Source organism: Haemorhous mexicanus, chromosome 10, assembly GCF_027477595.1.
Source record: "Haemorhous mexicanus isolate bHaeMex1 chromosome 10, bHaeMex1.pri, whole genome shotgun sequence".
In the NCBI taxonomy this organism is placed as follows: domain Eukaryota; kingdom Metazoa; phylum Chordata; class Aves; order Passeriformes; family Fringillidae; genus Haemorhous; species Haemorhous mexicanus.
The window spans coordinates 26,541,264-26,567,524 of record NC_082350.1 but is presented as its reverse complement, the minus strand read 5'-3'; the positions used below and the strand labels follow the sequence as shown (position 1 = coordinate 26,567,524).

The window sequence follows — 26,261 nt, the reverse complement described above, 5'->3', positions numbered from 1 at the left end:
TGCCCACCGCGGAAGTGCTGGGCCCCGCCCCGGCCGGCTGCGGGTGCTCTTTCCGCTGCTGCGGCGGAACTTTTCGGGACCATGGTGCAGCTGTACAACCTGCACCCGTTCGGGTCGCAGCGAGTAGTGCCCTGCAAGCAAGAACCGGCGCATTTCTGCTGCGGTCAAGACGTGCTGTTCGTGGCCAGCACGGCGGCCAGCTGCAGGGTGGAGGTGTTCACCGTTCGCGAACAGGGCCGCTGCGAGGCCCTGGGGTCCTTCGCCACACTGGGTCCGGTGCTGCGCATGGCGCACAGCTCGGCAGGTCAGTCCCGGCCATCGCTGGGTCCGCGAATGCTCGGTCGGGGAGACCGGGCCGCGTCAGGTCTGAGTGCGTGGAGCGGCCCTGGGACTCCGCCGGGTGGGGATGGCGGGCCAGCAGGGCAGGGGGCGGGGGGCTGCGGGAGGCGGGCGGCGAACAAAGCCGCTCGGGCTCTGCCGTGGAAGTAGGTTCTGGTTCTCCCAGCCGCGTCTCCCTTAGGCTCTTTCTCAGGCTGCTTCCGAGCCGGAGGTGGGGCGCACCTGCTGGAGCGGGCTGGCCTGCGGGCCGGGCCGGGAAGCGCGGACCGGTCCCAGCGCCGGCCGCGCTCGGGCCTGCAGGGAGGGTGCGAGCCGCAAGCTCCCTTCGTCCTCTGCCTCCGCCTCGGTTGCGGTCTGTGCTCCTGCCCTGCTTTCTTTTTTTTTTTGGGGGGGGGGGGAGGTCGTTGGGTTTTTTGGGGGGGAGGGGTTGTTTGTTTGTTGTTATTGTTTGTTTCGGGGTTTTTTCTTGTTTTTTTGTATTTTGTTTTTAGAGCACGGAGTGGGGTGGTCGTTCCAGCCCATTCCATAGCTTTTCAGGAGTCCGTTGGTCCATTGCTTTCCGTGGTCTATAGAGAACAAAACATTTCCTCATTAATGGATATCAGAAGGTGGGAAGGTGGGAGGAACCTTGTGTGCAATCACAGCTTACAGAGATGATTCACACAGGAGTTACTCTGAACCTACATCTGTACGTCTTTACTTTTAGTGGTGTGTGAAGTACGTGCCCCCCAGCAAAGAAACTTGTGCTTTGTATTCAATTAGAGGAAAATTGGTGAAAACTGTGTTTGGAATTTTTTGTAAGAGTTGAGACTTGAAGATGTTCTTTGTAGCATACTACAGCAGATAATGGGTTCAGAAACTGTAATCTATTTTTAAGTGATTATCGGTATGACTGCTTTCTTTTAAGGAGACTATCTGGTGACAATTGAAGAAAAAAGCAAAGCAACTTTCCTAAGAGCATATATGAACTGGCGATGCATGTCTGCAGGGAGTTCTCGCGTGTGTGTCCGGATGGTTGGTCACAAGATGGAAGAGTCATACAGTGAAGCCTTAAAAGAGCAAATGTCAGTTGTTGAAATGCCGCTTTCAGATCCTCCGCTGTGCATTTCGTGTTGTCCTGTGAATGGAGATCTACTTGTGGGCTGCAAGAATAAACTAGTTGTATTCTGTTTGAAATACCGTGTCATAAACCAGAATTTGACTGTGTTAGATTTTGAACGCTCCTTAATTTTGCACATTGATAACCTCATTCCTGCCGAAGTTGCATTTTGTGCCAGACATATAGCTATAACAACAGAGCTGGATGTTCTAATCCTGAAACTGGATCTGGTCCAGCAAAGTGCAGACAGGACAGAGCAATGTGCTCAGGGAGTCAGTGCACCAGAGAAGGCTGTGGATGGAGGTAGGTGCTGAAATAAATTTTTAAATTTTTTTAATCTCCAAGAATCTGCTAATTGATTCGCGTTGTTCTGAAAGTAGTCTCAAACAAGGTCTTTGCCCTTCATAAAATATTTCCAGATTGTCCTATCACTGACTATCGGCTGAATATTCTAGAGCATGAGAAGTTGTACCAACCTGCAGTTGGAGGTAACATTTCAAACAAATATGCCATTGTGCTCCACCTTTAGAGGATAGTACAGCCTCTGCAGACACAGAATTAGGTCCCTGTTTTAGAGTGCCACAGTGGGCCAAGTTAAAGAAATAGTAGTTCAGTGTGCTGTGTTCAGAAAAATTATTCTGTCAGCGTCACTGCCTAAGTAATTGGCTTACACAATGAAGAATGTTTCTGTTGTGATGTCTGTATACTTTTTTAACTGTTAGGATCAGAACCTGCCATAATCAAGCAAATTCTCCTTTTTCAGTCCTTTATCTTATTCAGGGGCTTGTCTTAGAATTATAGAAATCACAGAAACAGGTGTACTCAGGAGGTTTCATTCCTGTATATTGCAGGATATCAATCCATATGTAATCAATTATCAATTCCCACTTTTCCAAACATATGTTGATGTATCATATCAACACCAACAAACCTTAGGAAGGTCCTTTTTTAATAATTGAAGAAACTTAAAAGGAGGGTCATTTAGAAATGGAAACTGTACCTAGAAAAAATTTACAGGTAAATAAGACTTTTCTGATAGGGACAATATAAATGCAATGTTCTTCACTGAGTGAAGATGGATCTTTTCTCAGATAATGGTGTCGTCCCTGTGGTTTTTTTTTAATTACTAAAAACAACATAGAAAAGTTCTAGTTACTTTCTGAGTGTTATTAGGATTTGCTTTCCAGAACTTAAGTGTGCTAAAGATAACACAGCTTCCTGTGATAGCTGCCTTTGCCTGCTCAAAACCTCTTCAGCCAAAAGTCAGCATTTTTTGATGACCAGTCATTTGTGGCACTGGTTGCCTTTGACTCACCTTCTAGTGAACAGTTTACCTGTTAGGGCTTTTTTTCCCCAGAAATCTTGACTCCTAAGTATTCAGACTGTTAAGGCTTAAATATGAATTGTTCCCATCTTCTAGTATGGGTGTTTTCAAAAAAAACCAAATCTTGTTGTTTGAGGAAGCCAATGCTAGCAGGGTAGCTGTAATTGGAGTATTTAATCAATATTGTCATACTATTTTCTTACTGCTGCATGGAATGGTTTGAACAATTAAGATAGCATTTTCATTGCTCAGGTGTGAAAGATGAAAATCCTTCAACACATCCTTTACAGCTTGAATTAGATGAGTTCATCATATGTCAGAAGCCAGTGGAACTGCTTGGGGAAGAAAGTAAGCTATGTGAGATACCTGTGACACTGGAATCTACAGAGTTACCTACGGAAGACACAAAGCACTTCCAAGTGCAGTATCTGCTTTTCAGGTATTACAGATGTATTTTCCCTTTTATGGGTTAATTTACTACAAAAAACCAAACTGCGTTGTGTGTTTTGTCTTTTTGAAAGGAAACTCCTGATGTTTTGACTTCTGGGGTTTTTATAAGGTTTGGTGTTTCTTTTGAACTGAGGAAATCATGGGATACGAGGAAAGTCCATTTTTCAGTATTTTAGAATATTTCACTTGGAAGAGATCTGCAGCAATCATCTACTGCAGTTGCCTGACCACTTCAGGGATGTGCCATTGTTAAGGGCACAGTCCAAATGCCTCTTAAACAGTGACAGGTCTAGGGCGTCAACCATCTCTCTAGGAAGCCTGTTCAGTGTTTCACCATTCTTGGTAAGAAACTGGTTCCTCACATCAAGTGTAACTCACCCCTGGCACAGCTTTGAGCCTTTCCCAGGATCCCATGGAGAAGAGTTCAGCACCTGTGTTTCCAGGTCCCCTCCTCAGGAAGCCGATTTAGTCTTCTTTTTTCACCAAAATTTCTATCAAAAGCTAAAGAAGAATTGATGCCAGGGTCCAATGGTGAATTCCAAAGCAAAGCAGGGTAAAGGATGACACATGGTAGGAAAAAAATAGTGTTGGATATGGCATGGTGTTCCATATAGCTCAGTGGACTAAAAAGAAAGAGGAAAAAAAAAGGTTAAATTGAGGTCAAAATCAGTTGTGGGATTTCTTCAGTAATGGCAAACTTTGACATGCATCTTGCAGACAAGCAAAGAGAGAGGATTTAGGTTGCAGGAACTCTATTAATAGAGTTCTATCTAACTGTGCCATGTGCTTCTTTGCATTACTATTAATGGCATTGGTAGTAGGAGTGTGCATTGTTGCTGAGTGTTAAAATATGAGCTTTTCCTCTTGTAGCCAGTGCTTTTTACTTGTCCAAAGTATATAATAATAATTTTTCACTTCCCATGATTTTTTGGACTTTTTTCCTAGGCGTTTTGCACCCGACCAGTCACCTTTTGGGTTTTGTGAAGAGATGAAGTTGCACTCTGTTCAACTGCTTCCTGTATACCAGACAGGTAAATGGATATGCATGAATACACCATGGGCTGTGTCACAGGAGGCTTGCGAAAGGAAAGAGCTTCATTGTGTATCCTCTTTTATGCACTGTGTATGATTTGTTTTTAAATTGATTTGTGTTTAAATTGAGGTCTTTTCTCCCTTTTCAGTGATTTAAACTGAGCTTCTGTTAACAAAAAAGTATTAATTCGTCCAAGTTCTACATAAAACTTGAACTAAAATACCAATTCAACACACTGTGTGACTAAATCAGCTTTTATTGGTTCTTTACCAATAAATTTTGTGTTGCAAAACAGTTACTGTTTACATTGCATTAATAAAATTCTCCTTAGTATTACAAGATACTAGACTGCTACTCAGCCAGCTGAGGAAATCAGGGTAGTAAACCTTAATAATCACTAAGGTACTGGTTACCTTTCTGAAGGGCCTTAATTAAAATGGGAAGGGATGAATGCAGATTTTAGTGGTTCACTAGCTCAAGCCCCAAAAGATCCATGGAAGAATTTAATGCTTTATGTTAGCAGTCAGATTTTGTAGAATCATAGAATGTCCTGAGTTGGAAGGGACTCACAAGGATCATAGAATCCAGCTCCTGGGCCTGTGCAGGAGAACCCTAAGAATCCCACCAAGTGCCTGAGAACATTTTCCAAATCCTCCTTGAGCTCTGGCAGTCTTGGGCCATGACCATTGCCCTGGGGAGCCTGTTTCAGTGCCTGACAACCCTCTGGGAGAAGAGCCTTTTCCTAATAGCCAACCTAGACCTCCCCTGACACAGCTTCATTCCCTCAGGAACTGCATGTAGAATGCTCTTAGATCTCTCCTTCGTCTCCTCCAGGCTGAACAAACCAAGTGTCCTCAGCCACTCTTCCTATGGCCTCCCCTCCAGACTCTTCGCCATCTTTTTAGCCCTCCCTTAGTCTCTTGTCTAATAGGTTTTTATCTTTCTTGTATTATAGTGCCCCAAACTGCCCCCAGGACTCAAGCTAATGCTGCCCCAGTGCAGAGCACAGCAGGACAACCCCATCCCTGCCCCCCCAGCAATGCTGTGCCTGATGCATCCCAGGATATGGTTGGCCCTTGAATTTTACTGACTCCTCACTCAGTTTGAGATGCTTTACTGTCTGCTCAGTAGCAATGCCTCATTTAACTTGCAGCTGACTGGAAAGAATGAGCTACTTGCCATTTAACTCCAGCTGTCTTATGCTCTTGTGTGATTTACAGGCTTTGATAAGAGGGTCTGTAGAACATGATCGCAGATGTTACCTGCTAAAGTGGCATCCTATAAATTCTGTGATTTCCAGCCTTTCCTTCCCTTAAGTAATACCTAGTTTTTTGTGAGCTGCAGCTCTGGATAAGCATTCATTCCAGCTCAAAAATAGTTGTCTAAGATCAAGCTTTCGGTCCATGGATGCTTGGTTCTGGTGAATTTAGGACTCTCTAATGCTGTTACATCTATAGAATTTCTTCTCTAGGTGCTACGTTCATATTTTTGTGAAAATGCTTCCAAATGAGGTTACATGTCATACAATTTTTCGACATGTGCACTGAGCTTCATATAAAACTTCTTTTTACTAGCTACTAAGAAAACTAGTCTGCAACTTGGGCAGGTTTGATTCTGTCTTTTAGGCATCAGGCTTGGAATGGAATTGCCAATTTTTTATTTTTGAAGCACATAAAATGCCTTTCTCATTGTTATATTTAGGAATTCCTGCAACAGCCTATGAGGAAACTGAGAACAAGAGAAAACTTCTGAGTCTCTTCTGCTTTTTCTCTTTACCTCATGTTGGATATCTCTACTCTCTCGGGAAGTTAGTAGAACTAATTTCTACTTACCAATATTCAGAGAAGTCAGAGCAGGCAGTCCTCACTCCACAGTTCCTACACGTCATTACAAGGTACTATGCTTATGGCTTTACTGATAGTATTACTATGTTTCTCTGTGCTGCTGTCCTTTGAAATTTTTTTTTTCCCCTCTGATACATCTTTCGTAGCCTCCTGGAAATCTCTGGGCAGTCTCCTGTGCTAGTTCAACACACCCTCCTGCTTGGGCTTTTAAGCCCATTTCTTCAAAGGAAAAAGAGCTGATTAACTGTAGCCTTGACTACCTGACTTTTTCAAGTCTTAATTTCTTTTCTTCATTGTTGTGTTTTCTTTTTTTCCTCTAGTCAGAACCTGCAGTGCTTCACAGTGCGATGCAGTGCAGCAGCAGCTCGTGGTGAGGATCCATATATTGACACGACTGTGAAGGTACACCTCTCATTACTTCACTAATAGAATGGAAGTAGTGTTATGGCACTTAGTTGACTTAAGGTTTGAAATCCTGTTCGTTTCTGGTGGCTGAACCAATAAAATAACATCCAAAATAAATGCCATTTTGGTGGTCTACGGATGTCTCAATAAAACAATCTATTATTGCCATGTAAAATTTTAAGCCATTATAGAATGTTTTCAAAAACCTGAAAAGCAATAAAATCACTTATTTTTAAAACTAAATTCCTTGTTTTTCTGTATAAAATTGAACAAAGGGTGCAGAGTTTTCTTTTATTGCATGATATTTCTCTCTCTTAGATGTCCTTGAAAAAACAGTTTTTCTAAGAGGCATGTAGGCAATGAAGTCTGCTACCAGATACCTAGGACATGTTTTTTAGGAGGAAGGCTTTTGATCCTTGGAGGTCTTAACTTTTCCCCTTCCCTAAATTCCTTATCAGTAAAAATCTATTGAATGTAAAGATTGTGATACACATGAATAAAAGTAGTAGGAAAGATAGACGGAGGTATATTTTAAGGTAGCATTTAAGGATTTCTTCTGAGCAGGTAGGCAGCAGATATAAAGAAACCATAGGATAGTAGAAGTTTCATAAAATTTTCAAGAGCCAAACATGTATTCTCTGCTCTGGATAGCTAATACCAGCATGTGACACAATCTCTCCAGTCCATTCTCTAGTCTCAGCTTTCTGCTTTTTTACTGTGGGTTACATTGAAATCCATCATAGTTCCTCCAGTCGGTCAACAGGCTGCCTCCTGTGTCTGTAGGAGTTCTGGAGAGGTGTGAAGGCTGCATTCCTACACACATTTCCATGCTGCAGCTTGCCGTCCACAGTGTGTCCACCCACTCTGGCATGGATCCCTCCACGGGCTGCAGTCCCGCAGGGACGTCCCTGCACTGGTCTGAGTCCTTCATGGGCTGGTTCCCTCATGGCTGTCCCTGCCCCAGTGTGGAGTTTGAAGTGTTATGGTGGTTATTTTTATTATTTGCCATTACTGTTTTTCCTGCTGTTTTTTTAAACCAGATTTATAGCTGCCTCATTCTGGGTCTCACAAGCCCAGGGCAGTCTAGAGCCTCCAGACCAGCACTGTAGGCCTCCACCTCTCACAAGAAATGTTGAGGTGCCTTCAAAAAGCAGATTACTCATGTAACGCTGTGTTGTCTTGTTTCACTATGTATGTTAATTTGTAAGTGTAGTATTTTATCTTTTTAAAGCTGTAAATTTAGAATATTTCTCTGCAATTGAGGCTGCCTTTTTCAAATTCTAGTCCAGTATAGATGATAGCATATGTTTTACGTGAAAAGTGCATATACAACAAATCGGGAAAATAATACTGGCTATGTAAGGTAACAACAGGCAAGCAAATACAATATTTCTATCTGTAATTGCTTTTTATAAGCAACTGAAATCAAGACTTCTATAATCAGTGGCCAAAATCAAACTAATTGGTATAAAGTTTTCTGCGTTAGGCATCTACCTCAGGTTCATTTATTTTGGGATTATTTTGAGAAACATAGCTGAAACTGTGCAGTTGCTTTGAAGGGTGAAATAATTTTTTTCCACTTATTATTAAATAATTCTTGTTAGGCCTTTATGAGTATTTTTATTCTTGCTTAAATGAAGCACTCAAAGTTAGGGCAACCAGTGGATGTTTTAAATGTCAGATCGTTGTACAAAGGTTAATTTTTTTTTCCTGATTTATTTAAAAACTCAATGTACATATGAAGTGAAATTACAGAACAGTCACTTTCCTTTATAGGCTTGTCCACCTGTCACACTGGATGTCTGTACATTAAGAATGCAGCTTTTTATAGGACCAAGAGCTATCTGTCATTTCAAAAACCATATAATTCTTTTGACTAAGGCAGACACAGAAGATATTACTGAAAGAAGAAAGCCTACAAGAAGGATGCTGTAAGAATTTGTGTCTCTTAGGGAGTTGGTACTTACAGCTCTGTGTACAGTGTTGAACTTGTGGATATTGCAATTTAAGAGTGGTTCTTAGTTGAAAAACTCTGGAGAAGTAATTTTCTTCTAAGTGACTGAGAAGAGCAATCAAGCTTTTATTTTTTTCAATTCTGTTGTATTTACTGACATAGAAGAAATGAGCATAAAGTCACAAATGCCTGAAATCAACAAAATGTAAAAATAGCATTACTAAGAATTTATCCTGAGATTTTAAAAAGTATATATCTTGAGAAAAAATGTAGAGTACCAAAAATATGTAGTGCCAAAGCTACAGGTTACAAAATAAGTTGCAGCACAAAATTAAATGTCTTATCTTTGCCTAAGGGTTCTTGCCAAGTCAGACTTTGCCCAAAGTTACAGTTGTAGCACGTGTGTAGCCAGAGGTATATGGGACTTTTTACAGGTTTACAGGGAAATTGCTATTCCCTTTCCATTTTTGAAGGCTTTTCATAAAACAGCTAAGGAGCTATTCTAAGCAGTTATTCAGAAACCACATTTATTAAAGTAAATTTAAGCTAATTAGCAAGAGTGAGACAGCTTTAGTTGATTGAGGAGTTAGTTGACCCAGTATTTCATAAAGTCTAGAGCAGACATTATTCAGAAGAATATAAGGAGAAGCCTGTCAGGAAAAATGACTATTCCAAATACTGTAGTTTTCTTGTATAAAGCACATTTTCTGCCAGCTGCATTGTTTAAAATATTCAAATAGTCTATCAAATTGGCATTTGAAGAAGATACACTTTTTGCCTCCTGTTAAAAATGTAGTGGACAAATGCTAAGTTACGTAGCACGATCATTTGAAAATAAAGATGTACACATCTTTACATCCGTACAGTTAAAATAAAATTTAAAAACAGAACAAAAAGAGTCTGTTTTCTTACAGTGTGTTTAACCTTAGGGCTTTATAGACCAAGCCAAAGTTTTAGAATAAAAGTATTCTGATACCTCTTTATGCCATGTGTTGGCAAGCACTTTGATAGGGCTGCAGGGCAACCATGCACAAAATCCTTACAGGAGATTAAACAGCTAATTTAAATTACTTAACTGTTCAAGGTGTGGTTGGATAAGGCCGTGGGCAGTCTGACCTGTTTAGTGGGTGGCATCCCATGCCTATGATGGGGGGTTAGAACTACATGATCTTTAAGGTCCAAGCCAAACCTTTTGATGATTCTATGATTCCTGATACTCCCTAGTGTTATGCACAGGAGAAGATGTAGTAGACAGTTCTGATGATGACTCTTATGTGTGAACATGCCTATCCCTGTTTTGTTATTAGCCAGTATGACTAGGATTCACAGCTTAATTCTCCAGCACTTACTGGTCTGCAGATATACCTATTTATGCATTTGAATTACAAAATGAGTGGGTTTTTTTTGGTTGCATAGTGTTTATTTCAACACTGACAACTCAACTCTTTTCTCTAGTTCCAGAAAGGCTGACAGCATCAAATCCAGAACAAATTCTGAGTCAGAGCCTGGTTGGAATTTATATATTATCAACACTGTTTCAACAATTCAGCTTTACAGAGAAATGGTATTGCCCAACTCCTGCTTTTGTTATTTGCTAACTAAAAATAAATACTGCTAGTTAATCTCTGATGCATGTCATGGCTGAATATGGTGTAATATATTTCTTGTGAATAGCCCATAATCCTATTTCAAGCAGATGCTGTCCTCATTAAAATTGTTCCTGTATATTCTTAATTTTTGTCAGCAGCCTAAGTATATGCTGTGTCTGTTCTAGGTAGAATATAGTAGAACTTACGAAAATGTTAAAACCGAGAGCTGCATCCATCTTCTAAGTGAGGCTCACTTACTGGTCAGAGCAGCTATAATGGACCCTCATTTCCTTGAATCAGATGAGAAGGAAGATCTTCTAAGAGCATTCAGAGAAAGTTGTGCCTTCTTAGGAGACTGCTACAGCAAGTATGTTTTATGTGTCAAAGTGGCATAGGCATGTGTTTCCAGTGGTGTAACCTTAAAATGAAAATCCATAATTATTTGCTATTTTACATTAGTATTGCATATGTCATACAAACCTTTCTGTTTTACAAAACCAGCTTAGTCTAGTCTTCTCTTCTGGTTGTCTTTATTGTCATTAAACAGAATTCAATTATTCAGAATTATGTTGAATTCAACAGAATTATATTGAATATGAATAATATATGCAGGTAACTGATGTGCCTGCACCTTTGTTTGATGTACTTTTAGTTCTTACAAGTGACAGTAAAAGCACTGCCCTTAGTTGTTTTGTTATTTTTTTCCTTCCTCTCTATTTCCTTCAGGTTTGACACAAAGGATTACCACCTTGCTTTGCCATACTACAGAATGTCAGGTTTATCCATGGCTGAAGTTTTAAAGAGACTAGTTTCAGAAGGTGATGAAGTACAGACATACGAGAGAGGATTTATATTTTACTTAACTCATTCTCTTAATGAAGACTCAAATGAAGAATTAAGTAAGGTAGAAATAAGTTGGTTTATTTGTAATCTGCTAATGTAGTTCTGATTTTAAGAATCGTGTATCAAATATTAATCAGTTTCCCTTTGAAAATGCTGAGCTGCTTTTTTAGTTTTACACTTATTCTTTTTCACATTATTTTTATTTTCCCACTGTTGTTGAATAGCAAGCAGCGGCTGTGATGCTTTGGACTGCATTCAAGCAACATCTTACATGTTTGGCTATCATGATGCATGTTGCTATGATCTGGTTCCCACTTGCACAGAGACACTTCTGTTTTAGGAAAGCCCTGCCTCCAATTTCTGTCATCTTCCATTTCTGTAGCAAAACAAGCTGTTTCTTTGATCATTGCTAAATTGTACCAATTGCTAAAAACAATTCATTTTGGTGGTAGATGTTCTCCTAGCATGCCAGAATATGGTTTGAATCACTGCCAGTTAGAAATCCTTTACTTTTACCAGTAGGGAGGAAAGAGGCAGGAAAGATGCTGTGATTTGATAGCTAAGCTGAACTTGTCTGTTTTTAAAAAGTAAAACAAACCTGTCACAAAAAACAAAACAACAGAACTGCCGTACTTTCATATGTCATAGAAAAATGTACATCTGAAAAAGTCTAAACTGTGAAATGGCTTTTATTTCAAAAGGAATCAGGAAATAAAATTCTCCAGATATTCTATCTTGCGGACCCTGTGCAGCTGCCTGATATCCTTTGCAGTCCCAGCATGAGAAACATATGTCCTTTGACAGCTGTGAAGTATCTTCAGAAAGTAGAAAAGATTATGCCATCAGTGGTCCTGACACTTACTAAGGCTTTCTTGGCTCTGAAAATGGGAGACCTGGCAATGTATGAACGTGAAATGCAGTCCTATAAGGAGGTAAAGTATGCCAAGAGCATGAGCTGTTTATTCTTTACAAAGTCCCGGGCATGTCTTGACGTGTAGTTGCATTTTACAGTAAAAGAAGCTTCCAATCACTCCTCTTTCCCCTGGTAGACTGTGTAGGCTCCACTGAATGTCTGCAGTAACAGTAGAATGGAGGGACGACATACACTGGGACTGTACAGTTTGCCCTACAGGTAGGGTAGTCTTGTCTTGGCAAAGACTTACAAAACAAGCAAGTTTTGAAGCTCTTTATTCTTGATCAATTAGATGTTGTTTTACTGGGATGTAACCAACTCTGCCAGTGCTTTTCAGCTGCATGGGAGGATTGTATAGTAGCATTTCTACATCTTTCCACCTGAAATTAATATGTGATATGCCCATCAAAACACCATCTGTATGCAAACAGCCATTATAAAATTTCTCTTGTACAGAATATTTGTTCATTGTGCTTACAAACTGAAGTTTCTGTACACAGTTTCACATCTTATGTGGAGTCAAAGCACTTAACTCTTATTAAGACCAGATCAGAACCTACTTCAGAGCTATGAAAGTAGGAATTCCTCATCATTGGGGGCAAAAATGTTAGTGGAGCTGTCTCTGCCACAGATGTTTACATTGTGTGAGACCAGTCTGTAAATTACTTCTTGTTGAGTTTGATCAAGACTGTGGAATATTAAAAGGTAATAGAGTTTGAAACAGAGACTTTTTCTTCTAGTGGAATGTTGGAAGTCTAAACACTTTTGAAATAAATGGTTACCTGTTTCAAAGTTAGATACCGTGCTTTGGTGGAAAAAGTCCAGCAGAGTTTTTAAAGTTAGCTGGTTTTGAGTTGGAGGGTCGGAACTGTGGGGGTCTGTTTCAAAAATTATATTCAGCTCCACCTGCTTTTGCAGCACAGTCAAGTGAAATTGCCATGTTGTGATCAAACATGCTGCATGGATGTTATTTTGAGAATAAGGTGGCTTAGGCTTGAGTGTTTTTGGTTGGATTTTCTTTCTTTCTAATCTGATCTGTTAAAATTGCTCTTCATCTTTAAAAAAGCATTTTATTTCAAAGTAGAAAAAAAAACACTTTCAGAAAGCTAATCTTGATATTTCTTCTAGGTCTGCCTCATATGTCTTGCGTAATTCATTTTATTTACTTAGGCGTTATTTTGCCACTGTCTTTAAAATGGGAATAATATGCTATACTCACTGTCATAAGTACTCACATAGCTCAAAATAGCTTCTTGTTACACAAAGGGAAGCACATTTTGATCATTGTTTCAGGGGTATTTTCAAAATAAAAATCACATTTCTGCAAAGTAGCCTCTTGAAAAGTCAGCCAGTGATTTTTCAAACAACCCTGTACATCAAACGTCTTGGATTACTTAGTGAAATCCATCTCATGTGCACACTAACCTTATCTTTCAACTGCATATTTCTTTCAGTGTTCAGGCTCAAGACCTGTTTTTCCGGAGTCGCTGCTCCAGAATGTGGTTTGGATCTCTGTCTCTGGAGAGCTACTCTGTGAATTGCAGAAAGGATTTGCTTTCTTCCATGACTGCTTCCATCTAAATTTCACTGCCAGAGGAAATACTGAGTTTACTGAGTAGAATAATCTATATATTGAATTCTTAACCTGATTTGTATCTATTGATGTTTGTAGACAACACTGGCTTGCGGCTTCATTGGGCAGCCACGGCTCCTGCAGCAGCGTAAGGGAGGGATTGTTACTCCAACTGAGTTTGCTGTTCACCTGAAGGAGATGCAGCCTGGTTTACTGGTGGCTGCCACTGTGGCTTTACATGAGAACAGTAAAATTGAACTAGAAGAAGCAGATACCTTTTTCAAGGTTGGCCTGTGATCATGTGTTTGCTTCCATTTTTTTCATAATGACATTGTTGTGGGAAAGAAAAGCAGCCTCAGCTTCTCCTTCACATTTCAGCATTTCTTCAGAAAGAGCAAGATGAGGGGTGGAGGTATTCTAGTCATGATAGATAGTTACAGAGTCAGAAACTGGATCTAATGGAATGAAATACTGGTTAAGTAAAGCAAAAAAAAGAAAGCAAAAAAACAACCCATTAAGTTCTTTGCTTGAATGGAAAATACCCTGATCTCAGAACCCTTTCCGTGGCTTCCTAGTAGTTGAGCTTTCTCAGGCCATGGAATTGTAACAGAATTTAAATAAATTAATTCCATAATCTCCTTTTAAATAAATCTTTAGAATTAAAACATGCTTCTAAAGAATGTGGCTTAAATACGTAACATGTGTAATGTTCTGATGATCTGTATAAATCTGTGGAAGAAAAGTATAAGTCTGCAGTTTATAAGAAGAAATACTAATAGCTTTTCTAGAGTGTCCATGAAGTTTTCTTTCTTTCAACTGGGACTAGACAAACATTTTTTTCTTAATCTACAATGAATAGCAACACTTGGGTTAAAACATGTGTTCTTCAATGTACGTGTGTTGCAGTCTTAAGTATATCTGTTACTGTAAAAGACCTGTATCAAAAAGAGCAAGTCATGAAGTTCCAATTAGAACAAGTGTTGTTGTTTAAAACCATTTGGAAAACAAGTAAAAATTCTTTTTGCTGGCACAGCAGATCTTAAATCATCTTCCTTGTGGGTCCTACCATGATACTCAGCTGAACTGCACAGCAGATCTTATAATGGACTATAGACTTCTTTTCAAGACACTTGTCTATTGGCATATGTAAAAATGCTCCTCATTAGCAGTCTGTAAATACTTGCTGACAGTTGTACTGACATTCCTGGCAGTAGAGTAAATCTTGAAGAAGAAATCAAATCTGTTGGTCAGAACTGATTACCTTAAAATCATCTAATGAACTTTTTACTTTGCACAGCAGTGTATTACATAGAATCACAGGACAAAAATCAAAATTCTGCTACTAGTAAAAGTGAAAAATTGTTCCTCCTGTTTTTTATAACTTTTGCTACTAATAATCACCATAGTCTAACTTGCTCTCTTCTATTGTTTTTGTTCTTAGATGTTGTGTAATAGCAGTGGAAACACTATTCCCCAGCTCCTGGTGGATTTCTGGGAAGCTCTTCTTGTAGTGTCCTCTCAGGAAAAAATACTTCAGGAGCTCCTATTGAGAGTTACTTCTCAGTATGTTTGGAGAATATCAAAGAAGCAACTTCCTGAGACTAAGCCATTGAAAACAACAGAGGATCTAGTAAGTTGTAAACCACACAGAGGAAGTTTTAGGAATGCAGTGTTCCTTCACAATCTATCCAAGTACCATCCTTAATATTTTAATTCTAGACAGTTTATCTCATAAAAGAAGCAAGACTGAAATAAAATAAGGTGATGTGCAGTTACAAATTAGTATTTCTGTCTTTGGCCAGTCTTGCTCCTTGGGGACATCTGCTAATATACTTCCAACAGGAGTCAGCTCTGCATATAAAGAAGTGTTAAAACAAAACAGTGAGAACTTGTCAGGTGGATTATTTACAATTTTACAAAGCTAACTAAACGAGGAAATCATGTAAATGATGAATTCAAAAGAATTATGAACAGGAAAGCTGAAATACAGATGTTAATAGAAGTTATAAATAAATAGAAGTTTCCAGTTTATTTGTTATTAAATTGCACAAATCAGGAAAGAAGGGCAAGGTGCTCTTCTAAATTATGCTATTTGAGATTAAAATTTTCTTTACTCACAATGAGTTTCATATGGAACTGTCACTAACAGAAATGTTTCTTTTATTTCAACTTAATTCTGTCTTGTATAGATAAATTCCTGTAGTCATTTTGGGTTGATTGTTCCATGGGTAGCTTCCATAATGTCAGTGGGATGTTCATCTGACAAAGATTACCATGAAGACATCTCAAGACTACAGGTATGAAACAAGTATTACATCTTACTGCTTTATATCTTAGATCCATTCTGCAAATATTCATGTTCCTGTGAACAACTTTCTCCAGCAGACTCTCCTTCTTCCCCCCTAAGCTATCCAAGTCAAAATAAAAGGTTGACTGAAAATGCAAATATTTTTTTCTGATGCAAGAAAAAAATACTGAAGAGTTCTGTTTATAACAGTATTTACATTTGCATCTACTCTAAACTTGCTTTCCCAGTTTTCAGCAATATTTATTAAAGGAAGTATTTCAGGATTATTCAAACGAGCAAGGGTTATTCTTCTAAGGTTATGGTTAGCATTTTTTGCAACATTTGTCTTAAATCCAAACAATACTTCTTGTCTTCAGTCTCTTTTATGCAGTCAGTCAATCAATATAGCTTCAGCCCTGCCTGTTTTGGAGCCCCTGACAGAGGCTGACAGTGTCGGCCTCGCGGTCCGTGTCCTCTGCAATACCCGTCTGGGCAAGTACGAGGAAGCCATTGACCAGCTGCTCAGAAGGTGTCCTGATGCAGCTGTGTTCTACGCTCAGCATGAGCTGAAAGGTGACAATCAGGTGGGCTACTTTCGACAGTTATTCGCTGGCATTTGGGGTTTTTCCCAAACTGAAATGCTCTATGTACAGATGGACTCTGGATGGATCACATAGCCTAGCTTTCAGGCAAAGTAAATTGCTTAGCTTGTGTTCCTCCTCTTCCTTGGCATTTTAATTCCTTAACTCAGTCCTCAGTAATTGTAATGGAATATTTTTTCCTCCAGTTTCTTTTGCCACTTACTCTATTCAATGTGGTAAACTTTAAGCGTAGTCTTTTTAGATGGCACAGTGCATCAGAATAAAGAATGATATGTTCTTTTTCTGCTGTAAATGAAAAGCTATCTAGTTTCTCACTGACTGACTATGTTCTGAATTGTTTGTCAATGTTTATAATGTGAAATCTTAGTAATAAGCTAACTGACAAGAGAACATTGTCCCTTGAAAAAAATTGCACTTAAATATGTTCTTCCTGTGTTCTAGTGACATCTTCTGACCTTCTAGCAATGAGAATGGTACCAGTACACTAGCGGAAAGATTATATCTTTGTATCCCATTTTCCCATTACACCTCTGTACAGTTTTAGTGTTGGAACTGATTTTATTCTAGTGTTCCAGGACTACAGGAGTTTATTTCCATTTCCCAGTACAGCAACTCAATGAATTGTATGGAGCTCTGCTGACCAGAGTCAGGAAATGTGACCTCTATCAGACAGATGTACTAGAACTCTATTTAGAACCAGATTTGAGCTTTTTATTCAGATCTGAAAATAGTTTCTGTGATTGTTCCCACATTAGAGTAGAATGTGAGGTTGCAGTACTGCATCTGAACACAAGTGAAAGAAAGTAGTTACCAGTTTTAAAGGAGGAAAGAAATCCCTTTCCTTCTCTCCGTTCTTACCTACAAAATTGTGCACAAAACCTAATTTACTACTGTTGGCATGAGACAGATCAGGTCAGGAGACAGAGCAATGCGATTCACCACTTTCCATCAAGCTGTTTGAGAGAAAAAATTCTCTGACTGGATTGGTATTGCTAATTAGGTGACTCTTTTTGTCTCTTAAATTTGTGTTCTATAGAGATATGAGGGACACTGTATAAAGAGCAGAAAAAAGTTACACTGAAGATTGAAAAACACATGTGCAAAATCACTGCATTTCACAGCATTATATAAACAAATTATTGAGTTCATAATAACTGACCTGTATTCATACACATCCGAGCTTAGTTCAGGTTATTTTTAGGAGGTCTTTCATACTCTTAATTTCAGTCCTTGTTCATTTATACGTTTGCTATTGGACTTTGTGGATTAGGCTCTGTGGTGGAACAAGTTGCTTCCTGAACTTTGCAAGAGAGCTAGACTTACTGGAAATGACTGCCCTGTTCTTATTTCATCACTCAAAGGTAAATCAGTTGGTTGTAACTCAACTCCAGAAGGCTTTGTTCATCAGCTAACATTCTTAATAACTGTTCAGACTAAGGACTACTGAGATGATAATTTGAAAAAAAAAGAGGGTGTTTTTCTTCAGTTAAAGCTAATACAGTTTAGCAACCTTTTTGGGCATTAGCACAGAGTTCTGCAATGTAGGCACTGTAGCCTTATAAAAATCAGGGCATTAATTTTGTATTGAAAACAGGTACATTGTTGTAATCATACTCTTTCTGTATAGGTAAGGAATAGACACCATTAAAAAACCTACTAAACAGAACTAATTCTGATTGTTTTTTTCTAGGCTAAATGACTATATTTTTCTTAGGTAATAGGCTGTTAGTGATAACACAGGGGAGGCTTAAGTGTATATTGATGATTAAGTCATAGACCAAAAAAACCAGTATGTTAATACTAAAGTAGAAAAATCTACCCTAGTAGTTCTGTAGTCCTTTCATTACACATTTGTAAGAAATTAATAATATTGTGTATAGCTGAGGGGCCAGTGTGATGGTTTTGACAAATTAGGAGTATTAAATAAAGCACATATATTGTTCAAAGTATGCAATTGGAATGCCTGAGAAAAACAGCATTGTGGGGTTGCATTGTGCAGCACAGTTCTTGTAAAGTCCTAGTTTCTGGTGCCAGCAGTTTTTCTTTAGATTTATTTTCATGCAGTAACTATCTTGTAATTGCATAAGAACCTAAAATTACACAGCTTGGTCTGAGAAGCCTCTTGCAGAGCATCCAGTTTTACAGATAGTGTTGAGTGAGGGTACTGATAAGATTTCTAGGGCTTGCTTTCCATTTCATACAAAACACGTGAAATACTAGATCAGACTTCATTTGTGTTAGTGCCATGCGTAGACCCGATGTGTCGAGATAGAGGCTTGTTTTTGATCAAAGTCATAATTTCAGTTTCCTTTTTATATTTCCCATAGTTGTGTTTGTGCACAAATGGCTATGTCTCAAATGTCATTTCAGTTGCAATATTTAAATATTTTGATGACTTTACTTAATAATTACATTGTTAATGCTTTGGGTTTTTTTATTTGTTCTAAACTCAAAATACCTAAACAATATTTTCTCCCCTGCTCTGAGCAGAAACTTTATCAGTTGTTGCAATGGAACTGGAGCTAAGGGATTTCCTCAGTCTTCTACCAGAAGATGGAACTGCAGCATTTTTTCTGCCACATCTTCTTCACTGCAGCCAGAGGAAGTTGCTGACTTAAAACAATGACCTGTGGACTTGCTGTCCACTCAACTACAGTGTGCTGTAATAAAAAAGTAAATGAATCAAGCAGTAGAACTCCTCATAAGGTACTGCGGGCCTCCTTTCACATACATCTCATGTCAACTACTGAAGGACAGCTGTTTCCTGAGGCAAAGCATCTGGTTTGAAGCTAATTCTGGTGCCAAAGCAGCTAGGAAATGCAGACTCTACAATACAACTGAACATACAGTGTTCACTGAAAGTAAAGCAGAAAGTCAGTCTCGAGTGTTTGTTAGTTGGATCACAGACCTAGGGAGGAATTCAGGCTCAGGCATGTGTCGACTGTGTGAGTAAAAGTGAGTACCTTACTCTTCCAAGTGGAATTGGAACTGACTTGACATTGCAACACAGACATTTCCTTGAATTTCTTCTAGGGTTTTTGGTGAGCAGCTCAGGTGCTTGTGCATGTGTGTACTGATGTTTGTCTGTCTTGTGAGCAGAAAGCATCTTTCTGCTCCTTCAGAGGTGGAATTCAGTCATAATAAGCTGTCACAATGTTTGTAACGTCCTTTTGAAAGTAGTTTGGGGTTTTTGACAATTACCAAAAATACAACTCCCATGATCCCATAACCATCTAAACCATCTAAAGGCTAATTAGCTGACAGTTACTCTATAAAAATGTTTTCACTCTAGTTGCAATGTTATTTAAACCTGTAGAAGTCATTCAGAAGAGACTATCTATATTTCAGCTAAAATACATTAACAAAAAAAAAAAAAAGATAAATCAAAAGTGGTTTAGCTTACTCACATAGCATTCCTGCTATAGGTAAAATGAATTATCTAATTTACTGATGGGTATTATGCTGGTTTCAGTGTAACTGTTAAAAAAGACCTAAGCAATTCAGACTTGTTAAAGAGAAGCAATTTCATTCTTGCAGGCATAAAGCCTAGATATCTTGCTTTCCTTGCCTGTCCCATACATCTTTCCTTCTCATTTGGCACAAATCTAATGTGAGGAGTTGGGTTATTGAAACCAACCACATCTCTCTTACTGTTTTTATTTTTGAGTAGCATCAGCCATGCTCTAACACTGCTGCTTTATTTTTCCTTCGCCAAGAGCTGCAACAGCAAAATGATTCCACTGCAGGAGTCATCAGAGCAAAGCTTTTCAGTACCATAGTTACCAAATCTTGGCCTTCTCTGTCTGCATTTTATCAGGCTTATTTCAGCCTAATTTTGCCTTGGAATTATTTTCATAACAGAAAAGCAAATCTTTTAAATGCACATTCTTGAGAGTTACTACTGAATAAAATTGTAAAGAAATTCAATAGAAATAATATAACTATTTTGTTAACTGCTCAATTATACAATACTATATATCTTTTCAGAGTGAACCTATGGATAATGTGATAACCAAATTCCTGTTTTCTAAACATTTACTACAGCCATACTAGTAAAATGTGACAGTAGGATGACTGATACCCCAAATTTTGCTGTTACTCAGGGTTATTTGCAACCTTTTAAAAAAAGTACATTTCATTAGCTCTTCCATGTTCCTCAGCTGCTAAATAATATGCATTAGCCATCACCTAGAATATGTTTTGCTTGTAAGATACTGGTTTCATTTACAGAAATATTTATTTATAAGCTGTTACATCCATTCAGCTATTTTAGTCTGTGGTTCTTTTCTTAGCCATGGCCACTGTGCGAAATCTTCCAAACTGTGTAGAGATGAGTGGTCCAGAAGAATATTTTCCAATAAATTAAGATAGACCTTGGAGAATCATTGTGTTAAAATGCTTTCATCATTCTTGAGTGCCTGGCATGCCTTTACACTTGAACTGATTGAATAATCTTGGGAACAGAGACTGCTTGTCTAGAAGAAGAAAAATAGCTTTATTGTACATTTCATCAAAAGAATAGTCTGTGCATGCAGCTGGCAGAGTCCAAAATGAGCACAGAGGATCCAAGTATGTTCTGGACATTGTGAGTTAGATTTAAAAACAACTTTAAGATGCAGTGAAGGTTACATTTTAATGCAGTCTAGATGGTTAATAATAAAAAAATCCGATATACTTCTGATCCAAGTTGAAAGTCTGTTTTTATATGTCTTTCTGTGTACTCTTAAATTAACCTTGTTATTGTCTGGACATCTGGCATAACATACTCTGTAAATCAGTTTTAGTGTTTATAAAATTGAATTAGGTTCTGTTTCATATTCCAGCGTTTTATCAAATAGAATTAGATTTTCTGTTTACATTGCATTCTGTATTTTTTAGTATAGCTAAAATGTAAATCATATGGTTGTATATATATACAGATATCACATATTTTGAATTATTTCTACTGTTCTCTTTCTCTCAACACCTGTTAAGCTCTGTCTTTTGAGTACTGAAAAATGTTGGTTTTAAAATTGTATTAGCTTTTTAGAAACTGGAACTTTTCTTCAAAATTCAAGTTTTTTCACTGGTGGTATTGCTAGAGCAATACCGTAAAGCTACAATATGCCCTTGAGAAAGTAAACACTTTTTAAGTTTTTCAGTACTTCAGCTGTATGGGGATGATGATTTCAGCTGTATTTATCAGCAGTGCTTGTTTAGAGCAAAGATTGAGATGAAGTCTGTTACTACTGGGTACAGAAAAACTCTGTCTCATGAAGAATTCTTTTTAAATAAAAAAATCTGTCACTTAGATTTCATGGATGCTAAGTTGAAGTAATAGTCAGTTATCATCCAGTCCTTTAACTGCTTCATTTTCCTGAGCAGCCCTGAAGGAAGTATGACCAGGTTGCCTGCAACACCTTGGCTTCTAGACATGGAATATTGCTGGGTGCCTGAACTGCTTCTAAGTATGCTGGCCTGTCTGTGAGCCCCATTGTGCATCTTAAAACATAACGAACATTGCTAAGCTAGGTGGCTCCTACCTTCCTTTGGGAGTACAGTGTAGGTCGTTTCCATGCCTGCGTGGATGTGGTCAGTAACATGACAGTGTAACAGCCAGGTTCCAGGGTTCTGTGGGGTCATTTCCACAGTTTGAAAGGTCCCAGGGAACAGATCAAAGACATCTGCCCGGTAAACCCCTGTTTGCTTCAAGACAAAATGAATCAACAGTTAAACTGTGTTAAACACATGATCTGTGTATCATTTCTACTGAAACATCACTTTGTACATCTACTTCATGCTCCGAAGTTTAATAAACTAGCAACTAAGTGGAAATGAAGGAAAACTATAGCTTTTGTCTTACCACAGCCATGAAAAATTCACAACTATCTTGTTGAATTAATTTGTGAGGTTACCAATGAGCGAATGCTACTGGCAGATATTATCTGGCTCTTGTATGTTGATCAAATACGGGTTTGCAACATCAAACCCTTGTGGTCTAAGTACAATATTACAAGATGACTTGTCACCACAGATAACAGTCCTTGATATTTGACTTTCCTCTCATTCTTAATACAGCAAGAAAAAGATCTGATACCTTGTAGTCAAAGCTGTGGCCATGGAAGTGTACTGTGTGAATGTCTATCTCATTGCCCATTCCCATCAGATACCAGCTGACATTGTCTCCAACTTGCATAGTCAGGCCATGCAAATTTCCAAACACCTTTCCATTAATGGCTAAAAAGAAGGAAAGTAAGATAGAGAAAAAAAAAAGTATTTGTGTATTGTGTATTGTTATTTCTAATATAATACAGATTGAAAGACTTAAAAGCCAATGCCAAACAAAAGTAATGGTTTTGGATGGTACATGATGAATGGTTGTGTTTATATTCCACATTAAACCAGAAAGAAAGATAAAGAAAATTTCCTTGCTGTTCATCATTGCTATTGTTGCAGTTTTTAAAGAGCTGTGGGAATTGCAGATCTTTTTTTAAAGATCTGCAGTTCCTGTCAATCTTTGTAAAAGAGTAAGCTTTACAAAGACATGCTTTCAGGATGCACATAGCCTTTCCAGCATATCCAGAGCAGTTGTTTACTGACAGCAAATCAGAACTTCAAATTTCATTTTTATTCTTTCTCTACTAAAATTTCAACATAATAATATACCAGGGGATTTTGTTGTTGTTAAGGGTTTTTTTAAACTTGTGAAAAAAAAGTCATTCACTGGCATTAGCAGTGTTTTCAAACAGTTGGAGTAAAGTTTTTCAGGCCTTCTGTCCTGGAACTGGAAATTCTAGGGGCTGAGAAAGTTGAATTTATATACACTACTTTCAAATACATAGTTTTGTAGAATTCACAGAGCTATATGAACTGAATTGGGAAACATACCATGCATTTTATTACTTTCAAGGAATCCCTCATCCTCTTTGTCAACGCGGTGTGGGTTGGTAGAATACGTTTTAATGTTTTCATCCAAGTACCATGACTCATTTTCATCAAAAACCATAAAGAGAAGAGCAAACTGAACTTTCTTTTTAGTATGAAATGATGGCAGGTAATGTCTGTGACACACAACGAGTGTGCCTATTAATCCACTGTAAGTGTCCTGAAATAAGTGAAAACCCACATAATTGCAAGATATAGCTAAACAGAAGTACTTTTAATGGCATACAGGAATCCTTTTACTATCTTCACAGCTGTCAGTATTTGGGAAGAAGGGAAGCCAGTGTCAAACAAAGTTATTTTTCCACTGTTATATGCTACCCAGGAATCAAGTTCAATGAAGACTACCACATTTTTGTCTCGTTATAAACATTTCTTCCATAATAATTTACTGCTCTTTTTTCAAACAATTTTTATAATTTTGATTTCCATTCAAAATATACTTCTTGGCACTGTTTGTATTTATTGAGACAATGGCAAGAATGCATTCATTTCCATTAAAAATACTATGTTAAGCTAATTCATGCTTGGTAAAAAATGGCAGAATTGTGGTTCATAGTTGCATTTTAGTTTTCCCACAAATGACTGATTAGATATTGAGCAAGCTATAAAGTGTTAGCTTTAAGAAGGGAATGTGAGATGATCTGTACTAACAGCAGAACAACGAGGAAGCAAAATCATTAGTGTCTGTAGCATTGAATTTCTGCCCTGACGTTCTTGCCATTGCCTTCAAGAAGCATATAAATTCAAAGGTATGGTAGTAGGGGAAATAACTTAGCAGAGAAAGCAGAAGAAGTTTCAAACTCATCTCCTTTGACTAAATCTATGTTGGAGACACAAACAAAACTGATATCAATAATATACCTTAACAATGTCCACTGTTGAATGGTATGCCCATGCAATACAATGTGAATCTCCTCTCCCAGGACTAGATCTCTCTGGGATTTTCCAGACATACATTTTTGTATCACCTGAATTAAATAAGTATCAATTAATTTTTGAAGTTTTAAATGTGCTGATTTACATCAGGTGGTCATCATTAAGCAGATGTTATTTCCATTTACAGCTTACATTTGTCTTAGAGTTCCCCTTCCCATTTACTGCACTGGCTAGCTGATGGCCCCTTCTGCAGATCCCTGATTCTTCTTGACAATGGTTTTGTGTGTGTGAGTGTATTTGCACTGTCCAGTTCACCATAATTAACAGTCAATTGTATATTTGTAAAGATCACAGAGGAAACTGAGAAGTAATAGTATAAGCTATGCTTTCCCTATGGAGCCAAATGTGTTTGCTTTCACGAAAGGTGCAGCCACATTGTGTCAAAAAATTACTGATCAGTCAAGGACTAGGACACACAGAAATAATTAGGAGGGGCATTTGAACTGTAGAAATATTTGTCATAACCAGCATCAAAAATTTAAGAACTTGAGGCAAGACAAACAAAAATGATGTTTTTCCTGCTGTCTGGAAGCTTGCTAAATCTTACCAGAAGTCTTTATGTTACCTGATGGAAATAAAAAAGGATGGTTTGATACCTGGGTTAGTTACAGCAACAACAGAACTGTCTGTTTTCACTCCATGGGCATGGATAGAATAAGGTCTTGTTGCTAAGTTTTTAAAAACTATTATAATTTTATCTCCAGTATTTGACACAAGCAGCGGCCCTGTTGGATTGAAAAGAAAGATTAACTTGGTTTTACAAAACATCAGAACAGACAGAGAGCCAGCTTGTTGTGTTCAAATTCACATTGGCTTATAAGTCAGATGGAAACTGTATAAAGACAATGTTCACTATGACATGCCAACTTGAGATGATAAATTTAGGCCTCTACATCTCAATTTCTGAGCACCTACTGTGTACCTGAAGTCAGTTTGGATGTTGCTGCCCGGTTTTATGCTGACTTAGAATCTCTGACCAAGCAGCAAACCAAAAGGGTTTTTTTCCCTTGTAGAGCAAGCAATGTAATCTTGCAGGGAAAGCACTACATTAAATTAGCAGTTCCAAGTTTTTCCATTTAGATTGAGGCAATTTTTTGTCAGTAGAACTGTACTCAGTATTATTCAAATAGTATCTTTTGATTTCTGTGACTGCATTTTTTGCATTTTCAAAACTGAACATGATGACTTTACCTTGAATTTCCAGGTGCTGCTGCTCCTTTGCTCTGTTTTTGGGAGTACTGAATGTCAGATCGGTGTACTCGCGATATACCACCTTTTTGTACTTTGAGCCAATGAATTTGTCATCTTTATTTAAAAACGGATTGCCAGGGCTGCCAAAAGAAGGAAGAAATGCATTCCTTCATGTAGTTTAGGACATCTTTTGCAGGTATGTCAATTAACTATCAAGCAAGAATCTGGCTCAAAAGAAGTAGCAATCTCATAAACTGAAAGAGTAATCTCATAAACTGCAAGTATCTTCAACATGAAAACATTCTTGTTAAGCTGGGGGGTTCCCCTTTAGAAGGTTAAAAACCCCACTATAAATAGATCAAGTCTATGGTACTTGAAAAAATGCTGAGTGCTTGGCCTGGCAAATGCTGCAAATTGCATGAAGACACACAGCAACTCGCACACTGAAAAACAGCCTTTGGCAACTTCAGTGTACGCCTGAAATGAAGCCTAAAACTTGTAAAGCTGAAGTGCATGGGGACTGGACTTAATAGGGAGGAAAATGTCTGGCAACAGCATAGTCCATATTACTTGTGCTTAGAACCATGTCAGAGTCCACTGGTATACAGGGCAAGGAAATGTACTATGAACCGAGGAAAAAAGAGGAAAATACAATTAAGTTAATAACAAAATACAGTTATAATCTGCTACTCAAATTATTCAGGTGGAACACAGAAATTCATCATTCTTGTTTAGCCTTTTCTGCTAATTGGCATGAATCAGTTTATCCAATCAGTTCTCTCTCATTGAGATTCAAATACTGGAAATAAAACACCAAGACAACAAGCTTCATTGTAAGTGAATTCAGTCATGAACGTATCTTGTGTAAGCTCATGAAATTGAGAGGGGTCAAAAAGAACCTTACTCAGACTACAAATAAACATGAGACAAAGACCTTGTTTATCAGGACATAGTC

At 38.2% G+C, this 26,261-nt stretch overlaps 2 protein-coding genes across 10 annotated transcripts in view; one reads left to right on the top strand and one right to left on the bottom strand.

Annotated features, from left to right (window-relative positions):
* HPS3 (HPS3 biogenesis of lysosomal organelles complex 2 subunit 1) lies at nucleotides 1–22,657 on the top strand. Of its 3 annotated transcripts, none has more exons than XM_059855963.1 (18): nucleotides 1–304; nucleotides 1,250–1,741; nucleotides 1,858–1,926; nucleotides 3,015–3,201; nucleotides 4,158–4,243; nucleotides 5,947–6,139; nucleotides 6,410–6,491; nucleotides 8,271–8,425; nucleotides 9,904–10,012; nucleotides 10,223–10,404; nucleotides 10,764–10,941; nucleotides 11,582–11,812; nucleotides 13,466–13,651; nucleotides 14,808–14,996; nucleotides 15,556–15,663; nucleotides 16,031–16,237; nucleotides 17,526–17,616; nucleotides 18,746–22,657. In XM_059855963.1, the coding sequence occupies exons 1-18, from the start codon at nucleotides 82–84 to the stop codon at nucleotides 18,871–18,873; spliced, it is 3,096 nt and encodes a 1,031-aa protein (XP_059711946.1). In that variant the 5' UTR covers nucleotides 1–81; the 3' UTR covers nucleotides 18,874–22,657. The 3 variants fall into 3 exon arrangements, with proteins under 3 accessions (XP_059711946.1, XP_059711945.1, XP_059711948.1); XM_059855962.1 differs by having other exon boundaries at nucleotides 1,247–1,741; XM_059855965.1 differs by lacking the exon at nucleotides 1,858–1,926 and having other exon boundaries at nucleotides 2–304; nucleotides 1,247–1,741.
* CP (ceruloplasmin) overlaps nucleotides 2,922–26,261 on the bottom strand; it is a 34,837-nt gene continuing 11,497 nt past the window's right edge. Inside the window, exons 13-20 of one of the 7 annotated variants that reach the window (XR_009487721.1) lie at nucleotides 25,307–25,446; nucleotides 24,712–24,840; nucleotides 24,041–24,147; nucleotides 23,123–23,339; nucleotides 22,332–22,471; nucleotides 21,778–21,940; nucleotides 8,462–10,455; nucleotides 2,922–3,835 (exon numbers count right to left, since the gene is read on the bottom strand). Coding sequence is in view for 6 of the 7 variants with exons in the window: in XM_059855956.1 (XP_059711939.1) it covers nucleotides 20,660–20,730; nucleotides 21,778–21,940; nucleotides 22,332–22,471; nucleotides 23,123–23,339; nucleotides 24,041–24,147; nucleotides 24,712–24,840; nucleotides 25,307–25,446 (967 nt within the window). In the remaining variant the exon portion in view is untranslated. Of the gene's footprint in view, nucleotides 3,836–8,461; nucleotides 10,456–12,051; nucleotides 12,174–16,944; nucleotides 18,916–20,473; nucleotides 20,731–21,777; nucleotides 21,941–22,331; nucleotides 22,472–23,122; nucleotides 23,340–24,040; nucleotides 24,148–24,711; nucleotides 24,841–25,306; nucleotides 25,447–26,261 lie in introns of those variants that run through there. The other 6 variants (XM_059855959.1, XM_059855958.1, XM_059855957.1 and 3 more) reach the window with 6 other exon arrangements.